This window comes from Montipora foliosa, chromosome 3, assembly GCF_036669935.1.
Source record: "Montipora foliosa isolate CH-2021 chromosome 3, ASM3666993v2, whole genome shotgun sequence".
NCBI lineage: Eukaryota > Metazoa > Cnidaria > Anthozoa > Scleractinia > Acroporidae > Montipora > Montipora foliosa.
The window spans coordinates 24,684,048-24,701,547 of NC_090871.1; the positions used below are offsets into that span (position 1 = coordinate 24,684,048).

The 17,500-nt window shown below is 41.5% G+C and overlaps 1 protein-coding gene across 18 annotated transcripts in view; it reads right to left on the minus strand.

Annotated features, from left to right (window-relative positions):
* The window catches only part of LOC137997130 (uncharacterized), a 72,280-nt gene that overhangs the window by 30,021 nt on the left and 24,759 nt on the right, over positions 1–17,500 (minus strand). For 15 of the 18 annotated variants that reach the window (XR_011122416.1, XM_068842920.1, XM_068842919.1 and 12 more), the window contains exons 7-11: positions 14,585–14,707; positions 13,679–13,801; positions 7,933–8,055; positions 4,071–4,193; positions 3,165–3,287 (exon numbers count right to left, since the gene is read on the minus strand). Coding sequence is in view for 17 of the 18 variants with exons in the window: in XM_068842920.1 (XP_068699021.1) it covers positions 3,165–3,287; positions 4,071–4,193; positions 7,933–8,055; positions 13,679–13,801; positions 14,585–14,707 (615 nt within the window). In the remaining variant the exon portion in view is untranslated. The remainder of the gene's footprint in view (positions 1–3,164; positions 3,288–4,070; positions 4,194–7,932; positions 8,056–13,678; positions 13,802–14,584; positions 14,708–17,500) is intronic. The other 3 variants (XM_068842922.1, XM_068842934.1, XM_068842921.1) reach the window with 2 other exon arrangements.

The following is a 17,500-nucleotide window of genomic DNA, read 5'->3' on the forward strand; positions in this document are numbered from 1 at the left end:
TTATACGACGTACAATCTACATTAGACTTCAAATCTACTTCAACGAAACAAAGATTTTAAACAAGCTGAGAAGATTCACAATAGGTAAGGCAAAGAGTTGAACCCGGATCGATGGTTTCACTTTGCAGTTTCCGATATCCACTAGACCAACGAGACAAGCTCTCGGAAAGTCGAATTTTTTAGAGTATTGACATAATAGTACCCAGCAAAACAATTGAAAGTTAACCGTCTTCAACGCGGTTTTTAGACCTAAATAGACTATAGATCAGCGCGGCTTAGCCTAGAAACGCTATTGCTTGTTGAACTAAAGCTGTAATTCTGCCTGTTTTCATTCTTTTTACAGCGGTAAACATGTCAATACTAACATGGGATATTGAGACGTGTAATTGTTACGAAATGTCCAATGTCAATTTAAGGGATGGAAATTAGTGTTGACCTTACCGAGGTCTACTGGTTTTTTTTTTGTTTTGTTTTTTTTTTTCAAGTTGACCGCTGACCAGGTACTGGTTTTTAGATTGGATTGCAGGCTCAACCCAGGTTAACTCACCTAAACATAAGGAAAAAACCTTAAATGATAATGACCACAACCAGGTTTTCTAACCCGCAAGAATGACCACCCCCAGCAAACCGTTGTTTTAACGAAAACCGCTGGCCAGCAACCTTGTTCTGGTCATTGCTGTCTAAGGTCTTCCAAACATTCATTGTTCGCCCACTCTCCGTGGCTCGATGCGGCTACACGGCCATACTACATCAACTATAGTTCTTACACAGTCAACGCTTTTTGTGTTCAGGTGGAAAACGGTTTGCTGGTTTTAATCCAGTTTGACCTATCGTGATATCTGTGGTCCACACAGGTGGCTACGCAGATATTCAAGTCAAGCATCGGAGCTCGAGGGGTATAAACTTAAAGCTGAGTGCTTATTTTTAATTTCTTTAGAGCTGCTTTTTTTCTCTGTATTGCAATTTTTCGCGCATCTTTAGAAGCACTGAAAAGGTTACATGATTCTTGGAGGACCTGTGTCTAGAACAGAAACGAAGGCAGAGCGAAATGGAACGACAACGACAAGATAGAATTCCAGTAATAGTTCATACTTAGTGGAAGAAGTTACTCCATAAATTCTTTCCTGCGGGCACTAAACCCTTTGTTATTTTTACGGATGTGTTATTTAAAGTGGATGAGTATTTTTAAAAGGTGTTTTAATCGGTTCTTCCTTTGTTCAGGAATGAAAATCAAATTTTTATTGTCAACTGGAATTAAATAACAATTATCTGTTCTCTTTAGGAGTTGATTAGGTTGTTTGTTTCGCTCTAAAATGCGAGCGAACAAGTGCTTTTTAATCCGTTTACCCAACGTACTGGTTTTCGTTTTTCCTCGACAGTGACAAGAAAGTCCTGCCCTATGTTATAAACACGCAATCGAAATGAGTTCTCGTAAAATTAGGGGGAAATCTCATTAGCTTGTGTTTTCAGAATTAACTTCACTTCCCACGGCCTGCTCCCGTCTGACCTTGTAGCTCAGTCGGTAGAGCGGCGGACATCTAACCCGAAGGTCGTGGGTTCAATTCCCACTCTGGTCAAAGTTTTTCTCTGTCCTTGTGTGGGCCCATTTTCCATCTGTAGGGCTAACGCTCACATGGTTAATATGAGATTTAAATCTAGCACTTCACATTACACTCTATTCAGTTAACTCTGTTTAAAATATAAGTGCTACACGGCCAACGTTTGTATAAACGAAACCTTTCCTTGTACTTGTACATGTTCATTGCCGTGACTTTAACATCTTCACTTCCCACGGCCTGCTCCCGTCTGACCTTGTAGCTCCGTCGGTAGAGCGGCGGAGATCTAACCCGAAGGTCGTGGGTTCAATTCCCACCCTGGTCAGAGTTTTTCTCTGTCCTTGTGTGGGCCCATTTTCCATTTGTAGGGCTAACGGTCACATGGTTCATATGGGATTGAAATCTAGCACTTCACATTACACTCTATTCAGTTAACTCTGTTTAAAATATAAGTGCTGCACGGCCAACGTTTTTATAAAAGTAACCTTTCCTTGTGTTTTCAGAAGTTTGTTTAAGGCACCTAAACGTTATTTAAGTGTTGGAGCGGATCTTGTTTGAAGTTCGTCCTTTCTTGGTTGCATTGCCGTATTTTGCCTATTCTTGTTCCAAGTCAAGTTGGCGTGTTTTAATGAAATACATCAAAATGTGAATGATCTCGTTTCGGAGAAAAAGTGCATTATACTAGATCAGTAAAACTATTCTTTGACCTCCAACTTCCAAGGAATTTTTTTTAATGGCTTCTAATTTTAGCGTAATTCCTATTTTTTTGGCTATTGACAGTTGCCTCTGAAAAGGCTTTTTTTACTTTTCCATTCGCTCGCTAAAGGTGTGCTAGTTTTCTTTCAAAACGCATCCTGTTCAACAAAAATTCATTGCCAAACTGGTGAATTCCAAAGAAAAATTTCACTCAAAACACCAATATCGTACTCATCGCTTTGTGATTCATGCGATATCGGTTTTTAGTGGAATTCACTAATTAGCCAATGAATTTTACGATAGAAGAAAGCAAAGAAAATGATTTAATTATTAAAGCAGCAACCGGAAACATTAAAACGCGGACAATTCGAAACCTTTTATTTTCACTAACCCTACAGGCAGTAAGAATAAATAACCAGGGAGCTCCGCTTTTAGGCTTGGCTACATCTATATATTAGTTGCTCTGTCTCGGGAGATTTCCTAACAACTCAAAGAAGATAGTAGAGTCCACTCGACTATCGCCTCCTGCGACTTTGACGCTTCTTTCGTCCTGCGTACAACCGTAACTCCATAGTACACGCTGAACCGTCTACTCTTTGTTACTTTCATAGTTGCACAGGCTTGGGAGGTTTGCTAACAACTCAAGAATCTAGTAGAGTCCACTCCACTATCGCCTCCTACGACTCTTATGCTTCTTTCCTCCTGTGTGCAACCGTAATTTCATGTTACACGCTGAACCGTGAACTCTTTGTTAATTTCATAGTTGCACAGTCTTGGGAGGTTTGCTAACAACCGTGGCAAGAATATTAATCTAGGAGAGTCCACTCGACTATCGCCTCCTACGACTCTTACGCTTCTTTCCTCCTGCGTGCAACCGTAACTCCATAGTACACGTGCAGAACTTAGTCTCACCTGAGCAGCTTCGTCCGTCTCCAACATATCCTTCTTGACATGCGCAGTGATATGAGCCAATGGTGTTTTTGCACACGGCCACATTGGTGCAGTTGTGTTCTCCTGTTGAACACTCATCGATATCTGGGAACACAGCCAACAAATGAATTAAATATCTTTTCACTTTCAATTGTGGATAAGTCACTGTGCGCGAAATCAATAGATACCGTATGTTGTTCTCGTGTCCTAACTTTCTCGCCTTAAATTAATCGTAACTATTAAAAAATTCTCGAATCTGATTGGTTATTAACAGCTTGATTTCAGCATTAATAGGACGGTTTGTAATTGTACAGTTGCACGCGTCATCAAGCCCGCGCTTGATGTACTTGAATAATTTATCCTTTTTCAGAGCTTTAAAAAAAACAACTATTAAAGCAAAGTTGAGCAGATCCAGCTGTAAGAATTTTATCAATGTCATCTCCTCCGGCCTATTTTGCAATAGCTAAGATTAATTGATAATAGGACTTTTTTGTCGAACAATTCAGGGAGTAATCGTGCTCGAAATTTCATATAGGTCTCGCGCATCGCGCTCAGCTTATTTTGAAACTACTTGCATGATTATTTCCCGAAAAGGTATTCCACTCAGTTCTATTACCATTATGAATAATTGCTTTCTGTGAACATAATATTTTGCGGGTTGATGACTGGGCAGGTTATGATAATATTTTTCATGTGATATTCAATCTTTAGAAATTAAAACGTGAATAAAAAACGTCAACTTGCATCAAGAACGGTAAACATTATTGGATGCTTTTGTACACCACACATTCGGTCAATTGGTGCTTTCTACGTGTTCTGTTCGGTTAGTTCTGAAATGATAAGGAAGTATTATTCGCCCCCGAACAGCCGAATAGTATATATTCTTGCCTGAACAGTTTCGTCCATCTCCAACATATCCCTCCTTACAAATGCAGTTATATGAACCAATAGAGTTGTTGCACACGGCCACATGGCTGCAGTTATGTTTTCCCGTTGAACACTCATCGATCTCTGGGAACAGAACCAACAAATTGTTATAAGTAAAATGTCCTTTTTTTTTCAATTGGCAATAAGTGACTGTTCACAAAACCGTTAGACTCTGCATTTTGTACTCGAACCGAAGCATTTTTTTTTAACCATTAATCGGTCTTTCTCTAGGACAAGTATCCACAATTTAGTCCAGCCGTTATCGACCAAAAAAAAACTGAATTGTTCAATTTGATGATAAAAGCATGAAACTTGGCCACATCACTAATGACCCTGCTCTTTTGCCAACGAACATCGGCTTTACATCGCGAATACGGTTTTCAAGAGTAAGGATATTCACCGTAAAACCTGGATCTCAGCTGATAAGAAGACTGAGAAACGACTGGATTATTTTCTGGTTGATAAGTTTTTATGGAAATCCTCGATGAGCTGCAGGGCCTACATACCCGCGTCGGAAATCTACGAATCTGACCACCTGTTGCTAGGTCTTCGAGTACGCCTCCCCTCCAAACGCCAACGCCGCAACATCTTCCAAAAACGCCCACCGAAACCCAAACCGAACCTCAAACTCCTCCGCGATGACGCTAAAAAGCGTAAAGCTTTCTCCAACATCACGCGTAGTGAACTTTTCAACCACCCTCTCTTCCATGACCGTTCTCCGAATGCGATTGAGCAGAGAATCTCCGATGCGCTCAACGTTGCTGCAACGGACACCTGCCCACCAGCCGAAAATGAGGACCCAGTTTGGTATACCTCAGATTTCAAGGCTAAGATCGAAGAGATGCTCGCTGAGAAAGACCCTAAAAAGCGAAAAAAGAAGATCCGAGAAATGCGCAAGCTTCGGCAAACGCTAAAAAGTCACTACTACAAGTCACGCTCTCAAAAAATCAACCAGGCTGCAGAAAATCGCAAAATCGAAGAAGAGTTTCGCCTCATGCGTGAAGCCAAAATGGTCAAAAACAGCGACAAGCTGGTTTGCCCGCCTGAAAAACTCCGTGAACACTTCACCAACCACTTCGGCTCTCGTGAAGTCAAAACTCCCCCCGAAATCTCCGACTCTGAAAGCCACCCGTATGTCCTCCCAGAACGCGAAATCGCCGTTGATGAGTCCCCTCCAACAGTTGAAGAAGTTAAAAGTGCGTTCTCAAAGCTCAAAAACGGTAAAGCTATCGGCACCGACGGTCTTGCCGCTGAGCTTTTGAAATACAACGACTGCCCTGCCCTAGCAGAACTGGTCACTGAACTGCTGACCAACGTCTGGAATGGTGGTGAGGTCCCCGACAGTTGGAAACACTCCCGCGTGCGGTGCCTTTTCAAGAACAAAGGTCTTGCTTCTGACCCTTCGAAATACAGAGGTCTGAGTATCAACTCGCTGCTGAATAAGGTGCTTATGATTATCGCGTTGGACAGAATGAAAGAGTCCTACGAATCTAATATCATGCCCGAACAGTACGGTTTCAGGTCCGGTGTAGGCACTGTTGATGGTATCTTCGTCGCAAAAAGACTGATAAAGACGACGTTAGGCTACTTCAACGCCTGTTTCATCGATTTACGAGCTGCTTTTGATCACATCTCTCGCCCGTTACTGTACGAAATCCTTCGTCTCCGCACTGGTGCCAATAAGCTAATCGATATTCTCGAGAAAAACTACGAAAATACGACGGGGTACATCTCTGGTACCAAAAAAACTGATGCTTTCGACATCAAAGTCGGGGTACGCCAAGGTGCACAAGAGTCCCCCTGCATCTTCAACATCTCTTTGTATTTATTTGTATTTTGCATTTATTTGTATTTGTATTTAAAATGTCAGCAATTTTTACAAACATGCCCAAAAGATTATGTCTCAGATTAGAAGCATCAAAAATCTTACGTGTCGTTTTTGTACCATCGTGAGCTTCGTATCTTTGGTTTTAGCTATGACGTCATCATGCTACCGTCCGTCCACCCCTCCATGTATGCCAATGAGACCATTATCACGGGACCATATCGTGGCCTCAAAGTTGACCGCTCACCAATTACTGGGTTTCGATTGGATCGCAGGCTCAGGCCATTTTTTGGAGATCTTGTTTGAAAAAGCTCGTTATTTCTTGGTTCCAGTATTTTCACGATTCTTGTTCGAAGACAAGCTGGCGTGTTTCAGTGACATACATCAAAATGTGAATGATTTCGTTCTCAGAGATAAAGTGGAATAAAGTACGTCAATAAAACTATTTTTGGACCTTAAACTGACAAAGTGTCCTTACGATCTGTCACATCAAGAGCTAGTACGCCTGCAACTACTAATTTTAGCGTGATTCCTATTCGCTGGGTTTTGACAGCTCACTCTGAAATGGCTTTTTTCTTTTTCCGTTCGCTTGCTGAGGATTTGTTTTTGTTTTTTTGTTTTTTTAGCTCATACGATTCAATAAAAAATTATTGGTCAACTTGTGAATTCCACAGTATATTTCACTTGAAAAATCGATATCGCACTCATCGCTTCGTGATTCGTGCGATATCGGTTTTTCGCGTCAAATTCACCGTGGAATTCACTAGTTAGGGAATGAAGTTTTCTCTAGAAGAATGCGAAGAAAATGATTTAACTAAGCAGTACCCGGAAATACCAAAACGCAGACAATTCTAAACACCTTTTATTTAGTACGCTAACCCTACAGGACCCTACAGCAGCTGTAAGAATAAATAACCCGAGAGCTCCGCTTTTAGGCTTGGCTAAATCTATATATTATTTCCTATTTTTACAATTCCTCCTAAATTGTTTTCTTCCAGCTGAATTAGAGCAGGCAACAAGACCTGGCAAATTTTCCTGACGGGTATGTTTGAATACTCCCTCTAGCAAACTGTTAAGAATATAATGTCTTAAGCATACCTTTTTACGCTATGATTTATGCATAATACACTCAACACATTACTTAGGACTACAAAGAGATGAGAAATATTACTAGAGACGATAAATATTATTCAGGACGGTAAAGAGATATATATTTAATTATCTCAGCTGAGCAATAATGCACCTTAAATTAGTCGCCAATCTTATAAACGCGATTTTTGACAAAAAGCAAAAGGAGCCCGAGCAAAAGAAGGGTATTCACAATATTCGTCAAACCACTTTGCAGAGCTAACGATCATGTGCGCACAATTCTTGTTACGCGGACGACCGGTTCCCCATGCGTTATAACGTTTGCTGTTCGTCTTCTCTGCTGATATACCGTCAAACCAAAGCAAATTGCCATTTTCTCGCTTCATACCAAGCCTAACAATTTTTTTCCCCGCTTGCCTCATCAAGCGAGCAATAAAGTTGTTTTCCTGCTCCGATTTAATTATTGGAATGTCTGCTAATATTTTCTGGCATGTTTTTCGAGCATCTTCCAGTTTTTTGGGTGGATCCGCAAGCAGTATATAGCAATATTTGTCATTTGCCACCCAGTCTTTAGGACAATCTAAAAACGGAATATGAGCAAACAAAAATTGTCATAACATTAAAGATGGCACAAGTGTACCGTAAGGTTGTAGAGTGCAGATTGCAAAAGGTCGGTTGATAATTTTGCTATAACAGTAACTTAACAACATCATCCTCATCGTCACCTGTAACTCAATTATCGTAAATAGGAGTCGCCTGCACCTTGTAACTATCACTAAACAATGCATCTGGACAATAAGTATCTTCTTACTTTTGAAGGTCTCTTCTTACTCTTAAGTTATTGTAAAATGTAAATATTCCTTTTCTTTTGACCGTAAAGAATGAAATTTGTTACGAATGAAATCTTGCCTGAGCAGTTTCGTCCGTCTCCAACATATTCTTCCTTACAAGTGCAGTTATATGAACCAATGGTGTTGTTGCACACGGCCACATGGCTGCAGTTATGTTTTCCTGTTGAACACTCATCGATATCTGGGAACAGCACCAACAAGCTATAATTAGTAAAATATCCTTTTACTTTCTAGTGGCATTAAGTCACTGTCCACGAGATCTTTAGACTCTGTATTTTGTACTCGTGCCCAAGCTTTTTCACCTTTAATTAGTCTTTCTCTGAACGCTATTCATGCGGGTACATTTCATCGGTATTTTTCGTGTAATATCCAGCCAAAAGAAAAGCCGAAATAAAAAGGCCAAGTTGCATAAAGAATGGTAAACATCATTGCTTGCTTTTATACACCCCACACCACACAGGTGATCCATCCTACTAGTACGAATTGGCTGGATCTGGATCTAACCCTAACCCTGCATACGGCTGGGGCGCCTGAAATTTGAATTGACCAATCAGCATTCAGCGGGCGGGAAAAATTTTAGTGTCCTGACGTCATATCAATTGTGTGCTCTCTGGTTGGTTAGATACAAAATATTGAAATTTCAGTTGATCGTCTTCGATATCAACATTCAGTCCTAGCCTATCGATCTCTTCGTCTATATACATGAATTTTAGATTATATTACAATAGCTTTATACGCTGAATATGTGCAATCATATGGATTGGATCAGTAGAGCGGGTTTAAGATTTTATTCAAGGTGGACTGAGATAGTTACAAAATATTGGAGTTACAAAATAGTGGAGGCAGTGTGACCCAGTGGTTAGGGCGCTTGCCTTGAGATCCGGAGATCCCTGGTTCAAGACCCGCTCTGACCACTCGTTGAATTTGATCTTGGTAGCTTCCCAGTCGCACTTGTAAATAGCCAACTGGTTAGCCTCCAGCCAGTTGGGATTCTTAACAGTTGTTGTTGTTCTGTTCTGTCGTTTCGTTGTGTTTCATTGGCCCTGAAAAGCCCCGATGGGGAGCGGTCAATTAAGTATGTATGTATGTATGTATAGTTACGGACTTATTCGGCAGAGGAAGACTTCGCCCACAGGACTCGGCTGCGAAGGAGTTTGTTGAAACCTTCCACCAGTCCAAAGTACATTTGTACGAGAAACTTCAGATCATTCCCTCTCTGGCTTTCCGTTGGCAGGGGCTTAAGTCCTTGTCTAGAGATAAATCGGTGGCCTCCTTGCAGTTTAGCGACGGTTTTGGTTGGGGACGGTGATCGGTGAAAGTTCGGTAACGTTTATGCAAATTATTGCTACAAGAGAATGAATGTTGACACGAAAGGCATTTAAATCTGGGAACTTTCCTCTCTGGAGACCACATCGATAACCCACAGAGGATTTAGAAAACGAGATACTACAACAGATACAGCAGTAACAGATTAAAAATTTGAAACATTTTTGGGTTTTAAACTTTAAGTGTGGCACCAAAACCGGGTTACCCGCGTCCGGCAAATCTCTGGCTTATTTTCCCAAGGCAAGACTTTAGCTGAGAAATTATGCACTAAATAGCTTGTTCTTCGTCGAACTTAACCGAGAAATCTCCAGCCAAGTATTAGAATAGGTCAAAACAATTTTAATATAATTGCCTTTATATTTGTTTAACTTGGGAAAAAAAAGAAAAATACCCATGATCGGTTCATTTCGAGTGGCATTTGTTGCAGCTAAATAAACAACGCCATTTAGGCACACATGAAACGTAACACTTACGTTAGGACACTAAAATTTTGACTGCCGCGTGCACTGCGGGCGCAACCACCGTAAGCAAGGAACCGAATGGTATGTACTAAAATAAATGCTAACTTCAGTGACTGTGGATATTTTCCTATACTTCAGTGAATAATTGTTTAATAATATGAAATACAGGTCAATAACTGTACACGTTTTTTCGTCCCCAGAGTATCTAGCTTTACATGTGCAGATGTACGAGCCGTCTTTATTGTGACAATCTTCATTGACGTCACAGACAAAAAGAAGCATTTTGCATACATCAATATCTAGGTTTTATAGAAAAGAAAGGTTACGTTTATACAAACGTTGGCCGTGTAGCACTTATATTTTAAACAGAGTTAACTGAATAGAGTGTAATGTGAAGTGCTAGATTTCAATCCCATATGAACCATGTGAGCGTTAGCCCTACTGATGGAAATGCCCATTTCCATCTGTAGGGCTAACGCTCACATGGTTCATATGGGATTGAAATCTAGCACTTCACATTACACTCTATTCAGGTAACTCTGTTTATAGAAAAGAGGATGTCCAATGTAAAAATATAACGTTGATTCTATTGTTTCTACGTGGGGTCAAGTGATTGTATTAAATCATTTTAGCAAAATTGGTTTACGACATGGGGACGGCAGAGAACTCATAGAGCTTTGGTCCCTGACTAATTTGACATATTGTTCTGGAAAAACCGCAAGGTACTTTTGCAAATGGTTTAAACCCAGGAATCAATTCAAATCGTTTCATAGCGGAGCTCCGCGCGCTCCGAAAACGCGCGCGTGCGCGTGCGCGGAGCACCATTGTTAACAAAATATGGTAACCCATCGATGTGAGAAATCTTGGTTTTATAACCATGACGTCATCGACCGGCCGTACATACATACGTACGTGCGTACGTCCAGACGTACGTACGTAAGTCCACCCCTCCATGTATACCAATGCGACCAGTATCACGCTTGTTTACAGCATACATCTTTGATATCGGACATCCATGTTTTGATCAATTGACACCTGTCCAAACAAAGCATCCGCTGACCAGTACCACGTGACCATATCGCGGGCCCAAGCTTAGAGCTTACCGAGGGGTCATCATTTATTTCCATCCCTCAAACTAACATTTTCCTTTTTAATCAACTTATACGACGTACAATCTACATTAGACTTCAAATCTACTTCAACGAAACAAAGATTTTAAACAAGCTGAGAAGATTCACAATAGGTAAGGCAAAGAGTTGAACGCGGATCGATGGTTTCACTTTGCAGTTTCCGATATCCACTAGACCAACGAGACAAGCTCTCGGAAAGTCGAATTTTTTAGAGTATTGACATAATAGTACCCAGCAAAACAATTGAAAGTTAACCGTCTTCAACGCGGTTTTTAGACCTAAATAGACTGTAGATCAGCGCGGCTTAGCCTAGAAACGCTATTGCTTGTTGAACTAAAGCTGTAATTCTGCCTGTTTTCATTCTTTTTACAGCGGTAAACATGTCAATACTAACATGGGATATTGAGACGTGTAATTGTTACGAAATGTCCAATGTCAATTTAAGGGATGGAAATTAGTGTTGACCTTACCGAGGTCTACTGGTTTTTTTTTTTTTTGGTTTTTTTTTTCAAGTTGACCGCTGACCAGGTACTGGTTTTTCGATTGGATTGCAGGCTCAACCCAGGTTAACTCACCTAAACATAAGGAAAAAACCTTAAATGATAATGACCACAACCAGGTTTTCTAACCCGCAAGAATGACCACCCCCAGCAAACCGTTGTTTTAACGAAAACCGCTGGCCAGCAACCTTGTTCTGGTCATTGCTGTCTAAGGTCTTCCAAACATTCATTGTTCGCCCACTCTCCGTGGCTCGATGCGGCTACACGGCCATACTACATCAACTATAGTTCTTACACAGTCAACGCTTTTTGTGTTCAGGTGGAAAACGGTTTGCTGGTTTTAATCCAGTTTGACCTATCGTGATATCTGTGGTCCACACAGGTGGCTACGCAGATATTCAAGTCAAGCATCGGAGCTCGAGGGGTATAAACTTAAAGCTGAGTGCTTATTTTCAATTTCTTTAGAGCTGCTTTTTTTCTCTGTATTGCAATTTTTCGCGCATCTTTAGAAGCACTGAAAAGGTTACATGATTCTTGGAGGACCTGTGTCTAGAACAGAAACGAAGGCAGAGCGAAATGGAACGACAACGACAAGATAGAATTCCAGTAATAGTTCATACTTAGTGGAAGAAGTTACTCCATAAATTCTTTCCTGCGGGCACTAAACCCTTTGTTATTGTTACGGATGTGTTATTTAAAGTGGATGAGTATTTTTAAAAGGTGTTTTAATCGGTTCTTCCTTTGTTCAGGAATGAAAATCAAATTTTTATTGTCAACTGGAATTAAATAACAATTATCTGTTCTCTTTTCGAGTTGATTAGGTTGTTTGTTTCGCTCTAAAATGCGAGTGAACAAGTGCTTTTTAATCCGTTTACCCAACGTACTGGTTTTCGTTTTTCCTCGACAGTGACAAGAAAGTCCTGCCCTATGTTATAAACACGCAATCGAAATGAGTTCTCGTAAAATTAGGGGGAAATCTCATTAGCTTGTGTTTTCAGAATTAACTTCACTTCCCACGGCCTGCTCCCGTCTGACCTTGTAGCTCAGTCGGTAGAGCGGCGGAGATCTAACCCGAAGGTCGTGGGTTCAATTCCCACTCTGGTCAAAGTTTTTCTCTGTCCTTGTGTGGGCCCATTTCCATCTGTAGGGCTAACGGTCACATGGTTCATATGGGATTGAAATCTAGCACTTCACATTACACTCTATTCAGTTAACTCTGTTTAAAATATAAGTGCTGCACGGCCAACGTTTTTATAAAAGTAACCTTTCCTTGTGTTTTCAGAAGTTTGTTTAAGGCACCTAAACGTTATTTAAGTGTTGGAGCGGATCTTGTTTGAAGTTCGTCTTTTCTTGGTTGCATTGCCGTATTTTGCCGATTCTTGTTCCAAGCCAAGTTGGCGTGTTTTAATGAAATACATCAAAATGTGAATGATCTCGTTTCGGAGAAAAAGTGCATTATACTAGATCAGTAAAACTATTCTTTGACCTCCAACTTCCAAGGAATTTTTTTTAATGGCTTCTAATTTTAGCGTAATTCCTATTTTTTTGGCTATTGACAGTTGCCTCTGAAAAGGCTTTTTTTACTTTTCCATTCGCTCGCTAAAGGTGTGCTAGTTTTCTTTCAAAACGCATCCTGTTCAACAAAAATTCATTGCCAAACTGGTGAATTCCAAAGAAAAATTTCACTCAAAACACCAATATCGTACTCATCGCTTTGTGATTCATGCGATATCGGTTTTTAGTGGAATTCACTAATTAGCCAATGAATTTTACGATAGAAGAAAGCAAAGAAAATGATTTAATTATTAAAGCAGCAACCGGAAACATTAAAACGCGGACAATTCGAAACCTTTTATTTTCACTAACCCTACAGGCAGTAAGAATAAATAACCAGGGAGCTCCGCTTTTAGGCTTGGCTACATCTATATATTAGTTGCTCTGTCTCGGGAGATTTCCTAACAACTCAAAGAAGATAGTAGAGTCCACTCGACTATCGCCTCCTGCGACTTTGACGCTTCTTTCGTCCTGCGTACAACCGTAACTCCATAGTACACGCTGAACCGTCTACTCTTTGTTACTTTCATAGTTGCACAGGCTTGGGAGGTTTGCTAACAACTCAAGAATCTAGTAGAGTCCACTCCACTATCGCCTCCTACGACTCTTATGCTTCTTTCCTCCTGTGTGCAACCGTAATTTCATGTTACACGCTGAACCGTGAACTCTTTGTTAATTTCATAGTTGCACAGTCTTGGGAGGTTTGCTAACAACCGTGGCAAGAATATTAATCTAGGAGAGTCCACTCGACTATCGCCTCCTACGACTCTTACGCTTCTTTCCTCCTGCGTGCAACCGTAACTCCATAGTACACGTGCAGAACTTAGTCTCACCTGAGCAGCTTCGTCCGTCTCCAACATATCCTTCTTGACATGCGCAGTGATATGAGCCAATGGTGTTTTTGCACACGGCCACATTGGTGCAGTTGTGTTCTCCTGTTGAACACTCATCGATATCTGGGAACACAGCCAACAAATGAATTAAATATCTTTTCACTTTCAATTGTGGATAAGTCACTGTGCGCGAAATCAATAGATACCGTATGTTGTTCTCGTGTCCTAACTTTCTCGCCTTAAATTAATCGTAACTATTAAAAAATTCTCGAATCTGATTGGTTATTAACAGCTTGATTTCAGCATTAATAGGACGGTTTGTAATTGTACAGTTGCACGCGTCATCAAGCCCGCGCTTGATGTACTTGAATAATTTATCCTTTTTCAGAGCTTTAAAAAAAACAACTATTAAAGCAAAGTTGAGCAGATCCAGCTGTAAGAATTTTATCAATGTCATCTCCTCCGGCCTATTTTGCAATAGCTAAGATTAATTGATAATAGGACTTTTTTGTCGAACAATTCAGGGAGTAATCGTGCTCGAAATTTCATATAGGTCTCGCGCATCGCGCTCAGCTTATTTTGAAACTACTTGCATGATTATTTCCCGAAAAGGTATTCCACTCAGTTCTATTACCATTATGAATAATTGCTTTCTGTGAACATAATATTTTGCGGGTTGATGACTGGGCAGGTTATGATAATATTTTTCATGTGATATTCAATCTTTAGAAATTAAAACGTGAATAAAAAACGTCAACTTGCATCAAGAACGGTAAACATTATTGGATGCTTTTGTACACCACACATTCGGTCAATTGGTGCTTTCTACGTGTTCTGTTCGGTTAGTTCTGAAATGATAAGGAAGTATTATTCGCCCCCGAACAGCCGAATAGTATATATTCTTGCCTGAACAGTTTCGTCCATCTCCAACATATCCCTCCTTACAAATGCAGTTATATGAACCAATAGAGTTGTTGCACACGGCCACATGGCTGCAGTTATGTTTTCCCGTTGAACACTCATCGATCTCTGGGAACAGAACCAACAAATTGTTATAAGTAAAATGTCCTTTTTTTTTCAATTGGCAATAAGTGACTGTTCACAAAACCGTTAGACTCTGCATTTTGTACTCGAACCGAAGCATTTTTTTTTAACCATTAATCGGTCTTTCTCTAGGACAAGTATCCACAATTTAGTCCAGCCGTTATCGACCAAAAAAAAACTGAATTGTTCAATTTGATGATAAAAGCATGAAACTTGGCCACATCACTAATGACCCTGCTCTTTTGCCAACGAACATCGGCTTTACATCGCGAATACGGTTTTCAAGAGTAAGGATATTCACCGTAAAACCTGGATCTCAGCTGATAAGAAGACTGAGAAACGACTGGATTATTTTCTGGTTGATAAGTTTTTATGGAAATCCTCGATGAGCTGCAGGGCCTACATACCCGCGTCGGAAATCTACGAATCTGACCACCTGTTGCTAGGTCTTCGAGTACGCCTCCCCTCCAAACGCCAACGCCGCAACATCTTCCAAAAACGCCCACCGAAACCCAAACCGAACCTCAAACTCCTCCGCGATGACGCTAAAAAGCGTAAAGCTTTCTCCAACATCACGCGTAGTGAACTTTTCAACCACCCTCTCTTCCATGACCGTTCTCCGAATGCGATTGAGCAGAGAATCTCCGATGCGCTCAACGTTGCTGCAACGGACACCTGTCCACCAGCCGAAAATGAGGACCCAGTTTGGTATACCTCAGATTTCAAGGCTAAGATCGAAGAGATGCTCGCTGAGAAAGACCCTAAAAAGCGAAAAAAGAAGATCCGAGAAATGCGCAAGCTTCGGCAAACGCTAAAAAGTCACTACTACAAGTCACGCTCTCAAAAAATCAACCAGGCTGCAGAAAATCGCAAAATCGAAGAAGAGTTTCGCCTCATGCGTGAAGCCAAAATGGTCAAAAACAGCGACAAGCTGGTTTGCCCGCCTGAAAAACTCCGTGAACACTTCACCAACCACTTCGGCTCTCGTGAAGTCAAAACTCCCCCCGAAATCTCCGACTCTGAAAGCCACCCGTATGTCCTCCCAGAACGCGAAATCGCCGTTGATGAGTCCCCTCCAACAGTTGAAGAAGTTAAAAGTGCGTTCTCAAAGCTCAAAAACGGTAAAGCTATCGGCACCGACGGTCTTGCCGCTGAGCTTTTGAAATACAACGACTGCCCTGCCCTAGCAGAACTGGTCACTGAACTGCTGACCAACGTCTGGAATGGTGGTGAGGTCCCCGACAGTTGGAAACACTCCCGCGTGCGGTGCCTTTTCAAGAACAAAGGTCTTGCTTCTGACCCTTCGAAATACAGAGGTCTGAGTATCAACTCGCTGCTGAATAAGGTGCTTATGATTATCGCGTTGGACAGAATGAAAGAGTCCTACGAATCTAATATCATGCCCGAACAGTACGGTTTCAGGTCCGGTGTAGGCACTGTTGATGGTATCTTCGTCGCAAAAAGACTGATAAAGACGACGTTAGGCTACTTCAACGCCTGTTTCATCGATTTACGAGCTGCTTTTGATCACATCTCTCGCCCGTTACTGTACGAAATCCTTCGTCTCCGCACTGGTGCCAATAAGCTAATCGATATTCTCGAGAAAAACTACGAAAATACGACGGGGTACATCTCTGGTACCAAAAAAACTGATGCTTTCGACATCAAAGTCGGGGTACGCCAAGGTGCACAAGAGTCTCCCTGCATCTTCAACATCTTTATGGACACGGTCCTCCGCGTAGCACTCCACGAGATTGAAAAGATCACCGATGACTGTGGAATTGAAATCGAGTATCGAATAAACATGCGCAGCACCGACCGCAACCAGGGCGCCATAGCTCCTCCATCTGGTAAGCGAAAAGTTAAGCTAATTTTATACGCTGATGATATAGTCTTATTTTGTCGCTCAGCGTCGTCCCTTCAGCTCAGCGTCGACGCGATGAACTCCGTTTTCACCCGCTTCGGCCTGAAAATCGCTGAAGATAAGACCCAGACGATGATTTTCAACGCTGACGAAGAAGAACTCGCTCAAGAGTCAATCATCACGCTAAATGGCTTCGCAGTCGAGAACGTGCGCAAATTCCGCTACCTAGGCTACTGGCTGAACAACACCGCGAAAAATCCACCCCTCGCTGAGCAAATTTCCTCTGCATGGTCAAAATGGACTGAGATAAAACACATCCTCTGCGATCGTGAAATCAACCTCTGGATACGAGTAAAAATTTTAGAATCAACCGTCCGCGCACGCCTCCTCTACGCTGCGCAAATTGACCTCCTCAGCTCTGCTGAGCACGCTAAGTTAGAATCAATTTGGCACCAATATCTTCGAAAAATGGTCAAAGGCGGTTTCCAGCGCAAAAAAGCACCACCCCGAGAAACTAAAATACAGAAAGCTGAGCGGTTGAAACGCGAAGCTGAAAATCCTGAGCTGAAAGAGCAATGAGACTGGGGATACAAAATCACGAATGAGAAGCTGAGAAAAATCTGCGGAGCTACTCCCATCGGTGACTTCGCCGATAAATTTCATCTCAAATACGTTGCTCACGTGACCCGCATGCCGAACAACGCTTTGCAGAAACAGCTGGTCTACTGTGAACCAGCCCGTACAATCCGACGAGGAGGCAAAAATGTGAATTTCTGGGCTAAATTATCAGAGACTACTGGCATCGAAGCCGAACAACTACAAAAGACTCTGTACGACAGGAACGATTTCAACAAGTGGATCGCAGATCGCTACGAGACGCATTCACGGCCAGTCAAATTCGTAAAGACGAGTAA